The 17,087-nt window shown below is 33.8% G+C and overlaps 1 protein-coding gene across 2 annotated transcripts; it reads left to right on the forward strand.

Moving 5' to 3' along the window:
* Nucleotides 1–6,108: 6,108 nt before the first annotated feature.
* LOC136233139 (tobamovirus multiplication protein 1) lies at nucleotides 6,109–16,553 on the forward strand. Of its 2 annotated transcripts, none has more exons than XM_066022722.1 (13): nucleotides 6,109–6,478; nucleotides 7,955–8,005; nucleotides 8,738–8,771; nucleotides 10,252–10,338; nucleotides 10,426–10,477; nucleotides 13,157–13,334; nucleotides 13,445–13,540; nucleotides 14,592–14,652; nucleotides 15,186–15,250; nucleotides 15,522–15,596; nucleotides 15,687–15,762; nucleotides 15,860–16,029; nucleotides 16,148–16,553. In XM_066022722.1, the coding sequence occupies exons 1-13, from the start codon at nucleotides 6,371–6,373 to the stop codon at nucleotides 16,157–16,159; spliced, it is 1,065 nt and encodes a 354-aa protein (XP_065878794.1). In that variant the 5' UTR covers nucleotides 6,109–6,370; the 3' UTR covers nucleotides 16,160–16,553. The 2 variants fall into 2 exon arrangements, with proteins under 2 accessions (XP_065878794.1, XP_065878793.1); XM_066022721.1 differs by having other exon boundaries at nucleotides 16,201–16,553.
* Nucleotides 16,554–17,087: the final 534 nt, after the last annotated feature.

Genomic DNA, 17,087 nt, shown 5'->3' on the forward strand with positions numbered 1-17,087 from the left:
ACCACGTAGCGCTCGCTGGTTGGTCCAGCTGGCGCTAGCGCGGCACCGGCTGGCCAACTAGTGCCTGCCGCGTGGCGGGCTGGGGGAGACGCGTTTTCTCCCCCAAGTGGCGCGTGAAGGCCACGCGCCGCCTTCCCGACTGATTCCGGCGACGAAAAATATATGGAACCTAGGGTTTTCGGGGTCTCTGGACTCGATGGTGTGGTCGGTTTTTCTATTTGATGAGCGGAACGAAAAATCAGAGGGTAACAGAAACCAAAAACGGGTTTAATTGAGTAAAAAACGTTTAAATCGAACCCTAATTCAATTTAATCACGCAATCAATCAATTCCAGTGTATAATCATAAAAAATAATAACAATGAATTATTTTTAATCTTTCAAAAAAGATTCAAACGCAAACGGATTCGTGGTAAAGACGGAATACTAGATCCAATGGCTCTGATACCAATGTCGGGATAAGCATATATTCACAACATATATATTTATCCGAATAAGTAAACGGGTTTACGGGTTACCTCTTGTAGCGCGGATCCCGTTCTTGATTTGCAGCGGAAGGATTCAGATCAATCACCCGATCTAGTATCACCGGTCAAGCCTTCAACCACGCCAATAGAATTGGGAGAGGAAGACAATTGGTTTACGAACTAAAGCGACGACGAATCCCAAAGAGAGAGAGGGGGCGACGGCCAAAAGGAGGAAGCATGAGAGAAAAATTCTCTTTTCTGTGTTTTTGAGATACTGTATCTCTAAAACCTAATTCCTTATTCTCTTAGAATTAGTGTTGGTTAGAGTTTCTATTTATACTGAATAAATAGATAACCTAACCATAATTCTTATTGGGTTTGGACTCGTTCCATTTCGGGCGGGCCTAATTGGATCTATATCCAATTAATTCCAACAGATTGAAAAAATATTGACAATGTATTTTATTGTTATTAATGTTCAATTTATAGCAGATTGTGCTATTCTTTTAATTACTATTAAATTTATGCTAATATTTAACAATTGAGATTTTAATAATTATTATATTATAATTATAATTGAAATATATTTTGGATTAAGAAAACGTGGAGTTTTGAATTCTGGAAAAAACGTGTCCCAGTTATGATGTCTATGTCTATGTAATGATGTTTTATGAGAAAATATGTCGTGGAAGATGGAAGGATAAGTCATGCAATTAATTGATGGTAACAAACAGGAGAATGAATATTGAAAATTAGAGGAGTTAAAAACGTGGAGGGCAACAATATGAAAACTGATAATGATAATGACATAACTTAGTACATTTTTATAACTTTGACCATTAATCAACTTAAGAAAGGAAGATGAAAGGGCAGTCCAATGGAGATTTGGAAAGGAGACAAAAAATAATAGAGACCATGTACATAGAATTTAATAGATTTTAGCTACGCTTAATACATCACCAGCTCTCTTAACTTGTCTATAATAGTATATTGGTTCTCTGAACTTTACAAGTGTTCTCCGAATCAATTGATTTATCTATTTCGAGGATCAAATTTCAGTTCCTCTATTATGATTGGTAAAAAAATTTATATATATTATCTTGTGAACAATTTTTAACTTATTTAATTCATCGATCATGATCATTGTTGTGATTTTTTTACCGTAAATGATTGTGATCTGATTTAAGTTATGCAATGTGCATATTAGTATTTCTTTTTGTTTTAGAAGAAATGTACATATAGTAATTGAGTATTATTATATTATGTGCTCGGATTTAATTTATGCAATGAAGGGAGTCCCAAAAGATGTCATTCTTTTGAAGTTATTTCCCTTCTAATTAACGGGACAAGCATTAAAGTGTCTGAGGTCGTTAGAGCCCGGGTCTATTGCCACATAGGCATGTTTGGAGAAGGAGTTCTTGGCCTACTACTTCCCACCTTCCAAAACAGTAATGTTGAGGAACGAAATTACTTCTTTCCACCAACCCGAGTATGAGGCTCTTCACACCTCATGGGCCCGATTCAGAAAGATATTCCTCATGTGTGTGTATCACAACATCCCTTAGCATATCTTAGTAACTATCTCCTATCATGGTTTAACACCTACTAACCGTGCCATTATGGACTATGCTGCAGGTGGAGATTTGTTTAAGAAATCGGCTAATATCAGGAGGACAGGGAGAAGGTGACATTGATCCTGCAATATGCCCCCTCAGAAGGATGGCTACAAGTGTGGAGATAATAACGATGACACTCTAATTCAGATCCACAAGCCTCGACCATAGTATGCATACAAGGGGATATGCATGTTGGTATGCTGACCACAGTATGTTACCCATCCCTGCAAAACTTGTGGTATGTTCAGGAATAAGGGGGAGATAAAAATTTCTTCCTTAATTATGAGTTGATGAGGTCACCATAAAGAGTTCTTCGATAAACTCATGTGAGGGGCCTTCGACCATAAAGAGTTATGACTTCATTAAATTTATGGATGTATCAATTTATATATTTAAAATAAATAATGAGTCAATATGATTAAAAATATAAAGGTTGAAAAGGAGGGTGATGCATTTTCTTTTGACATTTATGGATGTATCAATGTGGGATTCAGTTCATTCCTACCCCCCCCCATCACCATCCATCAGGGGCGCTCCTTGCTCAGGACTTCTACCCCGGTGCCACCCACTCTGGACCGGGTCATTACAAGTCCACCAGCTTCCGCCTGGTTCATCCTAGAATCAAACATCATATGTGGAGAATCAGCTTTGATACCAATTGTAACATCCTAGCCAAATACCATGTAGATATTGTTTGGTTTTGCCCAAATCCAACACCTTGGGCCTCGCGCCTTTAAAACATGTATGCATGTATTGGATCCCCACCTTAGTAATAAGCCACAATCCATCTCTCTATTTTCGATGTGAGATTCAGTTTATTCCTGTCCCTATCATCATCCCTTAGGGCGCTCCTTGTTCATGCCTTCTACCCTAGCGCCACCCACTTCAGACCGAGTTGTTACAGTTGAACTTTAATTTGAGAAGAAGACGAGAGTTTCTTTATTTAAAATAACAATTCACACTTTAAATTGAGAAAAGAACAATTTCTTTTATAACATGTTATAAATCATTTCATTAGATACATCAATATAAATACAACAAGAAGATTAGGAGGAATAAAACTCCGGGTAAATTTCATCAATGGTGTACAACTTTTACCTCATTTCACACTTTGGTGTACAACCTTCAATTTGTTTCACTAATGTATACGACCTTATAGGTGACCTCCCACTTTGGTGTACAGCCAGTAAAAATGACCGGTCAACGCCTGATCAATGCGCCAACTCATCATTTTCATTCAAGCCATTGATAAAGTGAGATCCACAAATTATAAAAAATAATCAATTTTTATATTTTCTCTCTTTTACCCTTATCCATCTATCTCTTCATCTTCTTCCCTCCATTTGTCTCTCTCTCTTCAAATTTCCTTCCCTCTCTAACCCCTCTCTCTAAAGTTCTTTCAATCTCAAACTCAGCCCTATCTCTCTACCATTCTGTATTGATATCACTTTTCTAATGGTTCCAAACCATTTTCAGAATTCAACTCATCCAAAAGTAAAAAGAAAAAAAGAAAAAATAAATAAAATTCAGAAGCTGTTTTGACGGGCATGAGGCTTTTGATGTCCTTGCCATGATCTCCATTAATATTAATACTTGTTTAGTTGACGATGTTTTGTACCACCAATTTCATTGACCTTTTTATGAAGAATTAATATTATATCTATAATCACAATATAAATACATGGAAGACTTAATTAATTAAGCTTTATAAATTATCAGAAAAAACACACTTCAAATTACTAAGTTATTGTTAAATCAAGAAATGGGTGCATCAGCTACAATAATGAAGATATGTTGTTTTATTATGATGATATTAAGTCATATTAGTGGTGCAGTTGACTTGTCTAATGTAATTCTAATCGATTATGTTCCACCTAATAATTCTGAATTGGTCTTCAGCTGGGTTAAGCCAGGAACATACATGTTTGTACTGGTTTTATATCACAATTAATTAATTTTCTTTTACTTATGCTAAATATGAGTTTAATTAATTAAACAGTAAAAAGATTGTTGTTCCTGCCGACTGCCGATAAGCCATTCATAACAATAAGTGGCACAAATCCCTCAAAAACCATAATAACATCAACGACGGAGGGAATATAATGCAGTCTCCAACATTTTCTGTATTGGCTTATGATTTTGTTGGAAGATATCAATATAGAATAGAGGTGAGTTAGAGAGAGAAATTTAAAGAGAGAGAAGTTAGATAGAGAAAGAAATTTGAAAAGAGAAAAAGAAATAGAGGGAAGAAGATGAAGAGATAAAGAGATAAGGGTAAAAGAGAGAGAGATAAAAATTGATTTTTTTTATAATTTGTGGGGCCCACTTTAATAATGACTTGAATGAAAATGATGAGGTGGCGCGTTGACCAAGCGTTGACCGGTCATTTTTACCGGCTGTACACCAAAATGGGAGGTCACCTATAAGGTCGTACATATTAGCGAGACAAATTGAAGGTTGTACACCAAAGTGTGAAATGAGGTAAATGTTGTACACCATTGATGAAATTTACTCATAAAACTCCACATCCATAAAGGTAAAGAAAATAGACTACAAAGAACATTAAAAATCATAAAAGGGATAAATAAAACAACAAAACATAAATCATATCCTTCTCATAAAGTTGAATCTTATTGAAAAACCGTTGCAATCCATTCTTCATCATGTAGGTTGTTCCGGGCATTCAAATTTGAATCATTCTTTATTTACAACCACACATATATTTATAAATCTACGGACAAAATGAACATTTTCCGCTCTCGCTTAGACCTAAAAAGGTACAAACGAAAGAAGTATTTTCTAATAGATGTAGATTCGATGGAAAAAGAACTTTGATAAAGAATATAAATTTCAAACCAACAAGAAACTGTAAATCAAAAAATAAAACTAAAACTAAAATATAGATGATGGAGGAAGAATGAAGAAGGAAGATAAACTTCATTCTTCCACCTTTAAAGAAACTTGGTTAGAAACAAGCAGATGCCAGTGGCACAACGACAATAACAACGGTGGAGGATGGTGGAGGAAGTGGTTGTATGAGAACAAAGATATGTAAATGAGAAACATCTCAACTTCTTCTTAGAAGTTTTGTAGTCTATGAGAAAGGAATTATTAATTTAATGATAGTTATTAACTATTAGGTTAGAGAACTTAAAAGGCCTACTAGGTTAGAGAATCAATTTGAACTTTGAAAACATTACATAAACACTTAAACCTAAATTATTATTAGGCTTGATATATCATTTGCATTTTGAAACTTGTCCAAAAAACTTATTTGGCCCTCTAAATTTTTAAAGTGTTTTGGTAATCTAATAAATTTATATAAAATATTCAGTTAGCTTTCCAAAAAATTCAGAGGGTGAATTAAACTTGTTGAGTATTAGGCTTTATTATTATCATCATCATAAAATATGGACTATAATCATTAGTCAAGAAAAGGTACTAATTTTAAATAAAGTAAAAACATAATAATGGGGCTAATGTGGACAATTAATATTATCAATTGAGTTTGATTTTAAAATGGAATTAAACACCCAAATAAGAAATTGAATATTAAATTGGTTAAAACTAAAAAATATTTGTCCTAATTTGTTTGATCCAACAAGTTGACAACTAAAGTACAAATGTGTCACACGTTTAAATTTTACCATCATGTGACAAAATTAAGAATTATACAGAAACTACCATACACATAAACTCAAACAAAAAAACAATATTTATGCATAAAAATTGGACTATATTTAATTTTAGTTAATTAATTTGATAGGTGAATAATAAAAACTTTGAAAGGTCAAAAGGCCTCACATGGAGTTTCTCAACTCAATAGGTGACGGCCACCCGCCTGTGACTTTACCTATCAGACAAAAAGACCGTATCTCTTTTTTCCACAATCATATCCTTTTGAATTGACATTTTTGACCCTTCAAGAATTTAAATTTTCGATTTTCATGACCGTTTTTTAGTTTTATGAAAATTAAAAGTAAAAAAAATAATAATTAAGTTATTAAATTATAAATAAGAGAAGTTGAAGTTTTATAGTTCTCTCTCCCGAGTGAGTCTATCTTTCCCTTTTTCTCTTTGGTGAAGGAAGATGCAAGAGAATCCTAAGATGGGAAAAGCATAAAATCAGCAACAAACAGATCTTCCATGAAAGATACCTTGAAAAAGATTGCATTTTTAATCCGTACAATTCAAAGGACAAGAAACCCACAAAAGCATTGTTTTACCTCACCCTACTCTCTCTATCTCTCTCCGACAGACTCAGAGAGTGAGGCAGACAATTAGAAGATATGTTGGAAGTTAGAGAAGCATCTTGTTGTTTTCCACGAGAGGTGGTCGGCGTCAATGTTGCTCTTGCTTGTGTTGATGGCATTATCGCGATTCTTGCATTCTCTCAGGTTTGTTTTGTTTTTGCATTTGTATTTAGTTTGGGAGCGTGGGGAGTGATGAAACACAATCACAATGCAGGTTTTAGGGTATGTGTAGAGCATGATTTGGTGTTTTTCATGTTTATTCTGGTTTTTCTTTGGGGAATTTTAAATAGAGAGCATATTTGTCCATCCAATGTCTTGAATTTTGTATAATGATTATGTGGAAAGGGAATTTGTTAATATTGATGAACTAAAATGTGGTAATTCAGGCTATACTCTTGAGTGAAATAGAAAAGGGGCTTTATTTGTTAGATTATTATCTTGTGTATCCATAATTGATTGAATTCCATTGGAGAGTGAGTATACTTTCCATTAAGTTTGGAGGTAGATGAATAGAGTTATGCTATTCCAATATTAAAATACTTCTGTTTGTTGCATTACTAATTTCCTAGTCAAACACTATAATCAACGAGTTAATGTGTAAGATTTATGTGAGCTTTGAATTCCTGAACCATGCTGCATTAAAGCGAGAAGAACAGTAGGATTTTGAGCATATTTTTGTGGGCTGAATATGATTATTTAGTTCTATATTTTCTTTTCTTTATTGAGATGACAAAAAATTTAAGAACATTTGCACATGTAAATTACTCAACTGAAAATTTCAATTCCCTTGGGTAGCCAATATTTTTCTTTTTTTTTGTTAATTGAGGTGAACTTGGAAGAGGGTGATTGAGAGTGGTATGAGTTTATTGAGGATTGAGAAAAATATGGTATTGGATAGGACAGAGTGGAGGGAGAGAATTTATGTCGCTGACACGACTTGATTTCACGGTTTCGTATGACGGTTCATGTTAGCCGACCCCGAATCATTTCGGGATTAAGGCTTTGTTGTTGTTGTTGTTGAGGTGAACTTTTTTTTCAGCTTGTCTTACACTCAAAAACAACCAACCGACTCACTACCGGTGTTGCTTACAGAAATATATATACCCTTATGTTCAATACATATGTTGGTTTATGAAGCATTTTGAGCATAGAATTAGATTATTGTTTATCAGAAAAGAAGAAATTTGTAAAACTTGAAAACTTGAATTCAAGTTGTTCACTATTTCTCTGTTTAGTTTAAAAATCTAAGTCTGTTTGTCATAATGGTTAGTCTGTTGAAGATGCTTATGTGTCACCTGGTCCTATGAATTTGATGTCACTGGCATATACTCTCCTGCAATTCCGTGTAATCTTAAGTACACGGTTTGAATATATTAAAGATCTAAATTTCCTTTATGGTTGTGCGAACTTTATTCTTTCTACCTTACAATATTTGACTTCAAGCTTGTCCTCAGTGTTTTTTCTCCTTTCTTTCACTGTATATACGACTATATGGGGGTTGCGATAAGAGAGAGAGAGAGAGGCGGTGGATGAAGAATGAAACATTGCTTCTAGAAGTTCCACCTTGTGGATTTCTCTTAATGAATTAACTGATAATTATTGCTACTCTTTCTTTTCCAGCTAATAAGGATTCACTCAAGGAATTCACAACTTGGTTGGACCAGACAAAAAGTAAGTTTTCTATCACATCTTTCTAATTCAATTCTGCATTTTTACGACTTGGGAATGGGATTCTAGAGAATTGGGTGGGTTGGTAAATGAATAAAGCTTCAATGCATCATAAATTAATAAGAAAACTTCATTAAGTAATCTGGGCTACTACCTTTTACGAAACTCCTACTATGTAAGTAATGTTTTGTCTAATCCTCATGACTTGTTGAATCTTCCTTGAGATACAAAACACAAAAAAATACTAAACATGCTTGTGGGATCATCATACTGTCATTTTCAAGTACCTTATGTTTTCTGAATGAGAAGATGCGAAAAATCAAGTTCAATTCAATTGAATTCACATATCAATTTTTGTTCTACTCCCTCTATTCTAAGAAATAAAACTGCAGTTGCTTTTTGGTTAGAAGAAAACTACCATTCCTTATCTCCACAGAAACTCCAATCCTGTCATATCAAAAAGTCAAAAGATAAGTTGTGGTGGAATTAACAAAAAGGAAGGAAGAATATGGAGAAATTAGTAACCATGGTATTCATGTTGGGAAGACAGAGTCAGAGAGGAAGGATATTTTCTAAATCTCTCTCAGTTAATTGGCTTAATTCAATTAGCGGGGTGGTTTGTAGTGCATGCATATTCGTTTAATTATGAAATATTTTCCTTTTAGTTTCTATTTTTTTTTTTCTTTTTTTCTTTTTTTAATAGCACAGCCCTGATAAATGCTATAAATATTACAGGTATTTCATCTTTTGATTGGAAGTTCTTACACAGGTAAATAATTCTTGTCATGAACCTGTTGCCATATATTCTATGGTTCAATTGATAAATTTTACAGCTACCAAATTGATAGCTATATTATACCTGATGATCCTGTAGCTGCATTAAAATTGTCACTTCATTTTTCTTATTTTATGTAATTGTAACTTTTGTTGTTATTATAATGAATTCTGTCGACTCCCTTTTGGTGTATTGAACCTATTTGTTGAATTGCTTTTTCACGAAGCAATATGATCTGTGCTCCAAGTTTTATATCTTTTAGGTTCCTTTTTACAGGCATTGCATAAAAACTGTTCTTTTAAGCATATACTTCCCTAGATTTGTTAAATTGCGTATTTTGGGGCTTGTAAGTAAAAAAAAAAATGTAAGTAGGATTCAAATGATGATAGATCAAAGGCAAAAGTGTGATTTTTAGTGGGTTCCAATGGTTGCAGGTTTCTTGGAGTACTGCTATTGAGAACTGTTAGAGAATAAGTCAATATAATAAATGTATAGTATGCTTGTTGACTATAGGCTGCCACAAGACAACTATAGGTGGCTAGTAGGGCTGCTATGTTTCCTTGACTTAAGGAGTGATTTTAGGAAGGTCTGTATATACATGTGTATTGTGTTCTTAAGTAAAATATATCAATGTAGTGTCTTACTCTACATGCTATCCCATGTATTCCTAGTGTATTACAAGAACATTAGAGTTTGTTTGGAAAAAGCATGTTAGCATAGTGACTTTTGTTGTTGTGATGGCATGTTTTCAATATGTTTTATTATATTGGAGATGATACAGGTATTTCAGCTCAAAAACGTTAGGATGGAGAATGATGAGCTCTTTAAGACATAAATGAATTCCCGATAAGAATAGTAGAGTAACTTTTTTAACGGAAAGCATGGCTAGGAGTACTACCAGTGGGAAAGTGATGAAAATGAACACTGGAGATCCACATGGACAGCTACTTGTGACTCTAGGAAGCAACTTAAATATTTCAAGTTTATGCTAATTTCGGGGGTATATTGTGTCAGTTTTTGGAATCACTGGCTCTTTGATATCAATGCCTGCTTTTCTTTCTTTGTCTGATTACTCTTTGGTATCAATGCAAATGGTCTAACGTATTCTAACTGTGTATAAGTTTTTCTTTTGAAAATAAAAATAAAAAACATTTATATCTTATTTTATGGAAGAAAATGAAGGTTAGTTATAAATAGAATTATATAGATATGCCTTGCCTGCATTTTATTCAAACAGCTATAACTGTCTTTTCTGTAAGTGTATTTCTTAACAAATCTCTCTGTATTTTTGTGCTTGCTCCTTTTCTGGTGCAAAATTAGAAACTATATATGATGAACATTTAAAGGTCATTTTTATATATCTAAAATTATTCCAGAATGAGAAACATATCTACAACTGTGTTCGTATTGCTTTACTATTGCCTTCTGTTTCCTGTGTCTTCGTTTCAAAGTGAATTACCTGTTGCCTTGACAGGTTACTTCATTTTTTTCATCATCACTGTCATAGCTATCTGTAAGGGCTGGAGACGCTGGTCATACCCTTGTGGCTTTTTCTTCATGGGTATTTTTTCCTCTCTCGAATAGAACTAGATGTGCTTATTCTGAGGTTACTGAAATTATTTTAACTTTTCCAATTTTTCTCTTGCAGCATTACCAAAAATTCTGTCATTCGCAGCATTTCTTCTACTTTTATCCTTCTGGTATATATTCTGCTCTGCTATAATTTTCATTCACACATCTTTCATAATGAATGAAATGTTTGCAAATTCTCAATTGTGCCATTGCAGTCTGATTGTTTATTGAGAAGGTTGTCAAAGAAAAACAAACAAAAAAAAGGAGCATAAATTTGTTAAAATGACTTGATCTTTTTACCAATTCTGTTTTTCTTTCTTTATCTGGCATCTGATATTTTTTTTATTGATTCTGTTCAGCTGAACTACAACTTTTGAATGGTTTTATCATTGTGAAAAAATTCACTGAGTTTGTGAGGGTTTCAATGGGTCTGCTTTGTAAAAATATTCTTTTTTTTCTCTTTCTTTATTCCCACAAAAAAGTAGTAAAATAAATAATTTTTGGGCTGAAGACCTTTGTTTTGAGTTGAATATGTATAAGTAGCCAATTAGGTTGCATCATGGCCATTTTCTAATTTTACCTTAAGTTGAGAGTCCATCCCAAATCATAAGTAGAAAAATTATCTGGTCAATAGTGAGAAGCGACTACAAAATACAAACAAGTAATACCAAATACCAAAATTCAATATCATGCTTTCTAATTTAAATTTTAGGTGGAATTAGGCTTCATGATCTTGTGTTTAAGTGTTTCTTTCTGAGTTGGATTTTGTCAATTGTGTTTGCTTTTACTTCATAACTTGTTGGCAATCATGACCTCCAACCACTAGATATCTCAAGAGATCATACATTAACAGGACTGAATGCAAAAGCAGCATCCATATAGTCACCCAACTAGTTGGCATTAATGCTTGTTGCTGTGTTATCACTTTTAAGATCTTTTGCATTTCTTTTGATAGCAGAATCTCTTTAAGTTTTGAAACAGGTTCACCCTTTACATCAAAAGGTTACATACAGAATTACAGATGGGATTTATATGAATGATGCATGTCAGATCTGTCTTCCGCTTAATCAAAGTACATTTACTGACAATATTGATGATTTGGAATGGGTAAATGATTTATTAGTCCCTGCATTTTTAACTAACACACTTTTTAGTCTTCGTATTTCAAAAATACATTATGAGATCTCTAATGTTTGTCACCGTCAACTTACATCCCTACTATAAAAATTAATATAAAATCTGTTGGTGAAACCAAATTTTAGTCACACATACTTAAAATAAAAATTAAATACCCTAACTAACCTTTAACCCATGCCACACTCCCATCTTCTTCCTCTTTTCTTTACTCTCTCTTCACAACAGAGAAACAAAGCTATTTAAAAATTGATGTTCATCCATTCTTTTTCTTCTTTTTCCTTACTCTCTTTCTTTCTTCCCTTTCCCATACTAGTGGTTTAGACAAATAATAATAATAAATTTTCTAATTTGGAAAAGAAAAGTGTCAACGAGTAAATTGGGGCTTCTGTATGAATTCTAAATCAAAAGAAAAACTAAGAATAAATCGTGATTGAACTCTAAAACAAAGAATCTGAAACTGTTGAGGGATGGGCTTTGCCGGAGGTATAAGTTCAGTTTCGCGTCTGTCCACCTTGAACGGCGGAGATATGTCTTATTGGTTCATATCAAGTGATCAAATTACAAATATTTCTATATTTTACAGAGGTCTTATGGGGAGGGAGAGTTCACAGAAAATATCAGTTTGTGGTGGTGATTTTATAACCTTAATTATTATTAAATTAGAAAGATCTTACAAATTTAGGATCTTTTTCTTTTTGTCAACCTCAAGTGGATCATTGGTGTTTTCAATGGCGGAGCCAATTTTCCTCCAGTATAATTATCCGATGTAATTTGAGGTGATTTCCAGGGTATTATATTTAGCACAATGTTTGGTTAATGATATAGGAGCAGAGTAATAGTTATTGGAATACCTATTGTAACTTATAAATCAGCATAAAATGGGAAGAAGGAAAGAAGGTAAGGAAAAAGAAGAAAAGGAATGGGAATTTTTAAATAGCTTTGTTTTTCTCTTGTGAAGAGAGTAGAAAAAAAAGGAAGAATATGGGAGTGTGGTATAGTTAGGGGATTTAATTTTTATTTTAAGTATGTTTGACTCAAATTTGGTTTGACTAACAGTTTACATCAATTTTTAACAGTAGGGATGTAGCAGTTGAGGGGTAGGGGAAGACCTAAGCAAACTTAGAGGAGGGTGATCGAGAGTGATATGAGTTTACTGGGAATTGAGGAAAATATGGTAGTGGATAGGACGGAGTGGAGGGAGCGAATTTGTGTCGCTGACACGACTTGATTTCACGGTTTTATATGATGGTTCATGTTAGCCGACCCCGAATCATTTCGGGACTAAGGCTTTGTTGTTGTTGTTGTTGTTGTAGGGATGTAGCAGTTGAAGGTGACAAATGTTAGGGACCCTGTAATGTATTTTTGAAAATAGGAGGACTAAACAGTGTGTTAGGTAAAATGTAAGGACTAATAAATTATTTACCCATTTGGAATTGGATGCTTTGATATGGAGACAATGGACTGGACTCCAGAAAATGATATATTTTTGTGTTAGTGATATTATACCCTTGACATTGCTGAAGTTCCTGTTTGGATGATCCAAGACCTAGCAGTATGTTTTATTTGTATTAACTATTGCTTCTAGTTGCTGGGATTTTTTTCTTAGATTAAAATTTATAAATCAGTGATCAAAACTTATGCTCTTTATATTGTCTTGGGGATTTATCTAGGGTTGACCTTCGCCATCAAGCAGATGATGAAGATTGTGAAGAGGAAGAGATTAGTTTTCATGAAGCTTTATTAGAACTGACACTAGATGACCCAAATTATGCACATGTAGATAGTCTACGAACGTGTTTACCTTTCAGATTAAACCATGTCGGAAGCCGTCAAAAAGTTGTGATTTGGGTATGAGAAGTCTTCCATTTTTCTTAATCCCATGTACAAGCATTTTATATATGTTTAAATCTCTAAAAGTGATTTTTTCAGATACTTTAAATTCCGTGCCTTCTTACCAGGTTACTGTCTTGATGTTTGTTTTGATGATGGCATTTACTGTGTTAATGTGGATCGGAATGGGAAATGATTCTATTGATTCATCACTGTTGGCAACGGTAAGGGTTCCTATAGTTGGCATTTGCTTTTATTTTCTTTTTTTGGTGATATTTGGAATGAGAAATGATTGTGTGCATGGATCTAGTGAACTTTTATTTGTCACATCTGAGTAAATGAATTTACAAGTAGTAACCAGCTAATGCCTTTCTAAATTAGCTAATCTGATATGGGGTTATGATATATTTTGGTTACCTTCAGATATTAGCCTACTAGAAGTTTTTTCAGTAATCATGTTAGATTTCCCTGGGTACTTCCAAATTGTTTACCTTTGGCTGGTGCAAGGATGTGTTACTCATTGTCCATTTAATAACCTGGCTATGATCACCAATCATTGCCAGTCACCAGCAATCAGGAATTATTACGGTGATCACCACTGAATGGCATTACGAAAAGTGAGTGGGTGATTACTGATGTTGGATGCATTTGAACACATTTCATGTTAAGAAAGTTCTGGTTGGTTACTGCCAAAAACGTTATCTTAGGTGTTTCTGGTTGTGAAAAAACAAAATCAAATGCATGTTGTAATATATACAAATCTTCAAAGTGCGTTTCCTTTAAACTTTGTTCTGCACTTCGTGAACTTTATGTTAATATGTTTTAGACTTTTTTTTTTTTTTTTTTTTTTTTTTTTTTATCCTTAGAGACCTTTATTATATATTTTTGAGTTGGTTGACTTTAACTTTTTCATGGGAGATGGAGAACTGGATATTGAAATGAGATCTTCTTGTAACTTGTTATAGTATACTTTAGATGCGTAGCTAATGGGATTTATCTTGAATTGAAGGGTGTAAAACACCACATGCTTAGTGTCAAACATTGTCATTCCAGTTTACTTTTGATAATAAATCATTTTATCTTTGGTTAATCATTATGCAAGTTTCCTACAAAACATTGAGTCATTCAGATTCTCAGGAAATGTGAGGTGATTAAGTGATTAAGATAAATCGGGTAGAAGTTGGATATGGTTGTTTGAACTTTCCACATGGAAATGTTTTTGTAATTTATTATTATTCTTGTAAATAACAAGTGAAATACTGTAATCTGGTGCAGGTGTATGTAGATGCTTTTGCTATAGCATCATTGATTTTGGGAGGATTATTAGCATGTTATGGTAAGCAATTATCATTTTCTGCTATTATATTTAGATGGAATAATCTATCAATGATCTCCTCCCAAGCTAAATGACTTCCTTTAATTGAAAATCTTGTGTATACATATATTATATTAATTTCTAAATTTTGTTTCTGAAAGTATTGCGTCTTTCTTCTTGCTGGTGAGCCAGTGCACCGAGAAAAGAGTGTTACAGTTGTTGTGACTCTACTTATTTATAAGGGAGGTGTAATGTCGACGGAAATCTGTAACTGCTGTGAAGCATTTTGCTGTTTGATCTCCTTAAGTGGAATCTAGTTACGAGCCAGACAATCTTTTGCAGACAGTGATACGGAAATAGGATGATCATAGGGGCTGGTTGTTGTGATGATTTGCTTCTTGTTTATCGTATAGAATTAATGAGATAAATCAGTTTCGTGACCGATATATATGTATTTATGGACTAACGTTTTTATTACATTCAAATATGCTTTATGTTATGTTATTTTAAAAAAATGAGAGCAGTTTATCTATTGCTTTGTATTTCATGATTAGGACTTCTAATATGCTCAAAAATGCGGAGAGTTAGATCTGAGAGAGCTTCTTCAGAGATGTGGAAGGTATTATATATGGTCACAGCTTATTTCATTGTTCTGGATAGACCCATACTAATAGGAGGTTAAACACAGAAAAACCCCTGAAATTTGACCCTAAGAACTCTGAACTCCCTTTTGTTCTAAACTTTCATATATAGTCCTTGTGCTTTGTTAAGTTCTTTATACTTGAGCTCTTAATTATAAAAATATAAAAATTACAAAATACTTAGACAAAAAGAACTAAATTCGTTAATCGTTTGGTAACTTTGTTTTTAAGCTTAAAGCTCATCTGCAGGTTGCAGGTCTGGCTATAGTCTCTGTTCTTTGTTTCACCCCAAGAGCTTTTGTTGCAATTTTTACTCCAATTCCAGTATGTAATTCTAGTGGCCATACATTTTTTCTTTTCTCGCATTTCTATCTGTAACGTTTCTGTAACTTAACTAAGTACTTGTGATTTCAGGTCCTTTATCACTGTCAGCAACTTAACACCACTGGTCTTTATACTAGTCTTTTACTGGTTTTATATTATTTTATAGGTACTGGACATAACTTCTCCGTTTGAGATCCAAAAATATTTGATATTTGTCCTACTTCTATATGTTGTTTTAAGACTTCATTTGGTTGCTGTTTTAGGGTCTTCTGTACCCTCAGCATTTGTCCTTTGGACAATGAGGGAACTACCACCTCCTACAGCAGCTAATGTACAGGAAGAGTCTAGAACTATTGCTTATATCGCTGATAGTTCATCAATAGAAGTACGTAATCCGCAGAGCTGGACTACTATTGCAACCCTGCAGAATCAGGTTTATTTCTTATTTTCTCAAAATTCACATCTTTATTCAATTTATTTGCAGATGCTTCTATCTTCTGGTTTTGTATCTGCTTTTCCTCGAAGATCATGTTGTCAAAATGTTTTGTCAGATGACTGTATAGGACAGAAGTAAGGGATAGTGACTTCAGCTTTATAACTGCAGATATCAAGAGCCAGTCCTATTTAATTGCATTGTCAAGCTGCAAATCTACTTTGTGAAGTTGTTTTGATGGCGTGCTAAACGTGAAGGATGCTAGCGATGAAGAGTTTTGAAGAAGGTGGTGAATGACACCCATTGACAGAGCAGAGCAGACGGAGAACACAACCGTAAGGTTTCCGTCGCTATGTTAGATATTTAGGACCTGTATATATAAAATCAACAGATGCCAAATAGATGATTACTCTTCCACTCAACAAATACTTTAACATGATTTTAAATCTCGTACAAATTTACAATTTGTCATGTGGACTTTGTTAACTTAACCTGCAGTAATTATTTAGTTTCCATTTCAATTATACCGAAATCAGAGCTCATAATTACTCAACAGAACTCCATAGTTCATACCGTAAAAAGTTCGATCTGAAAATAGGCTACTGCCCCATCTTAGATGACATAATTTATCATATAATTCATCCTACCTTATCTCAATTCATGCACCCCTTTAATTTAAAGTTGAGATATAGAAATGCTATTGAGTATTTGCTTCTCTAAATCTACTCTTCTTCCTTATTCCCTCCTCTTTCCCTAAACTCTTCTAATTCTACTCAAGATATTAATCCAGAATTCGGGTTTTGATAAAGGCTCTTAATACACAGTTTTACGATAGAGAAGCGGCAACTGCAGAGTACTCAAAATGCAGATCAAAACAAGGATTTCCAAATTGCTCAACAGAAGCTGATCAACTCTCTTATCATAGAGCAAAACCAACTTTGGAAGGATTAAATGGATTCATAGCGAGCCTTGGAGGATAGGATGCATAAGTCCACAGGAGAAGGCTCTCATGGTAAGAGCATCCTTTTTAACAAAATCTTCCCTAATTGTGACCTTCA

The sequence above is a fragment of the Euphorbia lathyris genome, chromosome 6, assembly GCF_963576675.1.
Source record: "Euphorbia lathyris chromosome 6, ddEupLath1.1, whole genome shotgun sequence".
NCBI lineage: Eukaryota > Viridiplantae > Streptophyta > Magnoliopsida > Malpighiales > Euphorbiaceae > Euphorbia > Euphorbia lathyris.

Coding starts and splice junctions, on each gene's coding strand:
- LOC136233139 (XM_066022721.1), top strand. CDS start 6,371: ATGTTGGAAGTTAGAGAAGCATCTTGTTGTTTTCCACGAGAGGTGGTC. Junction 6,479..7,954: donor CGATTCTTGCATTCTCTCAG/GTTTGTTTTGTT, acceptor TTTCTTTTCCAG/CTAATAAGGATTCACTCAAG. Junction 13,335..13,444: donor GTCAAAAAGTTGTGATTTGG/GTATGAGAAGTC, acceptor CCTTCTTACCAG/GTTACTGTCTTGATGTTTGT.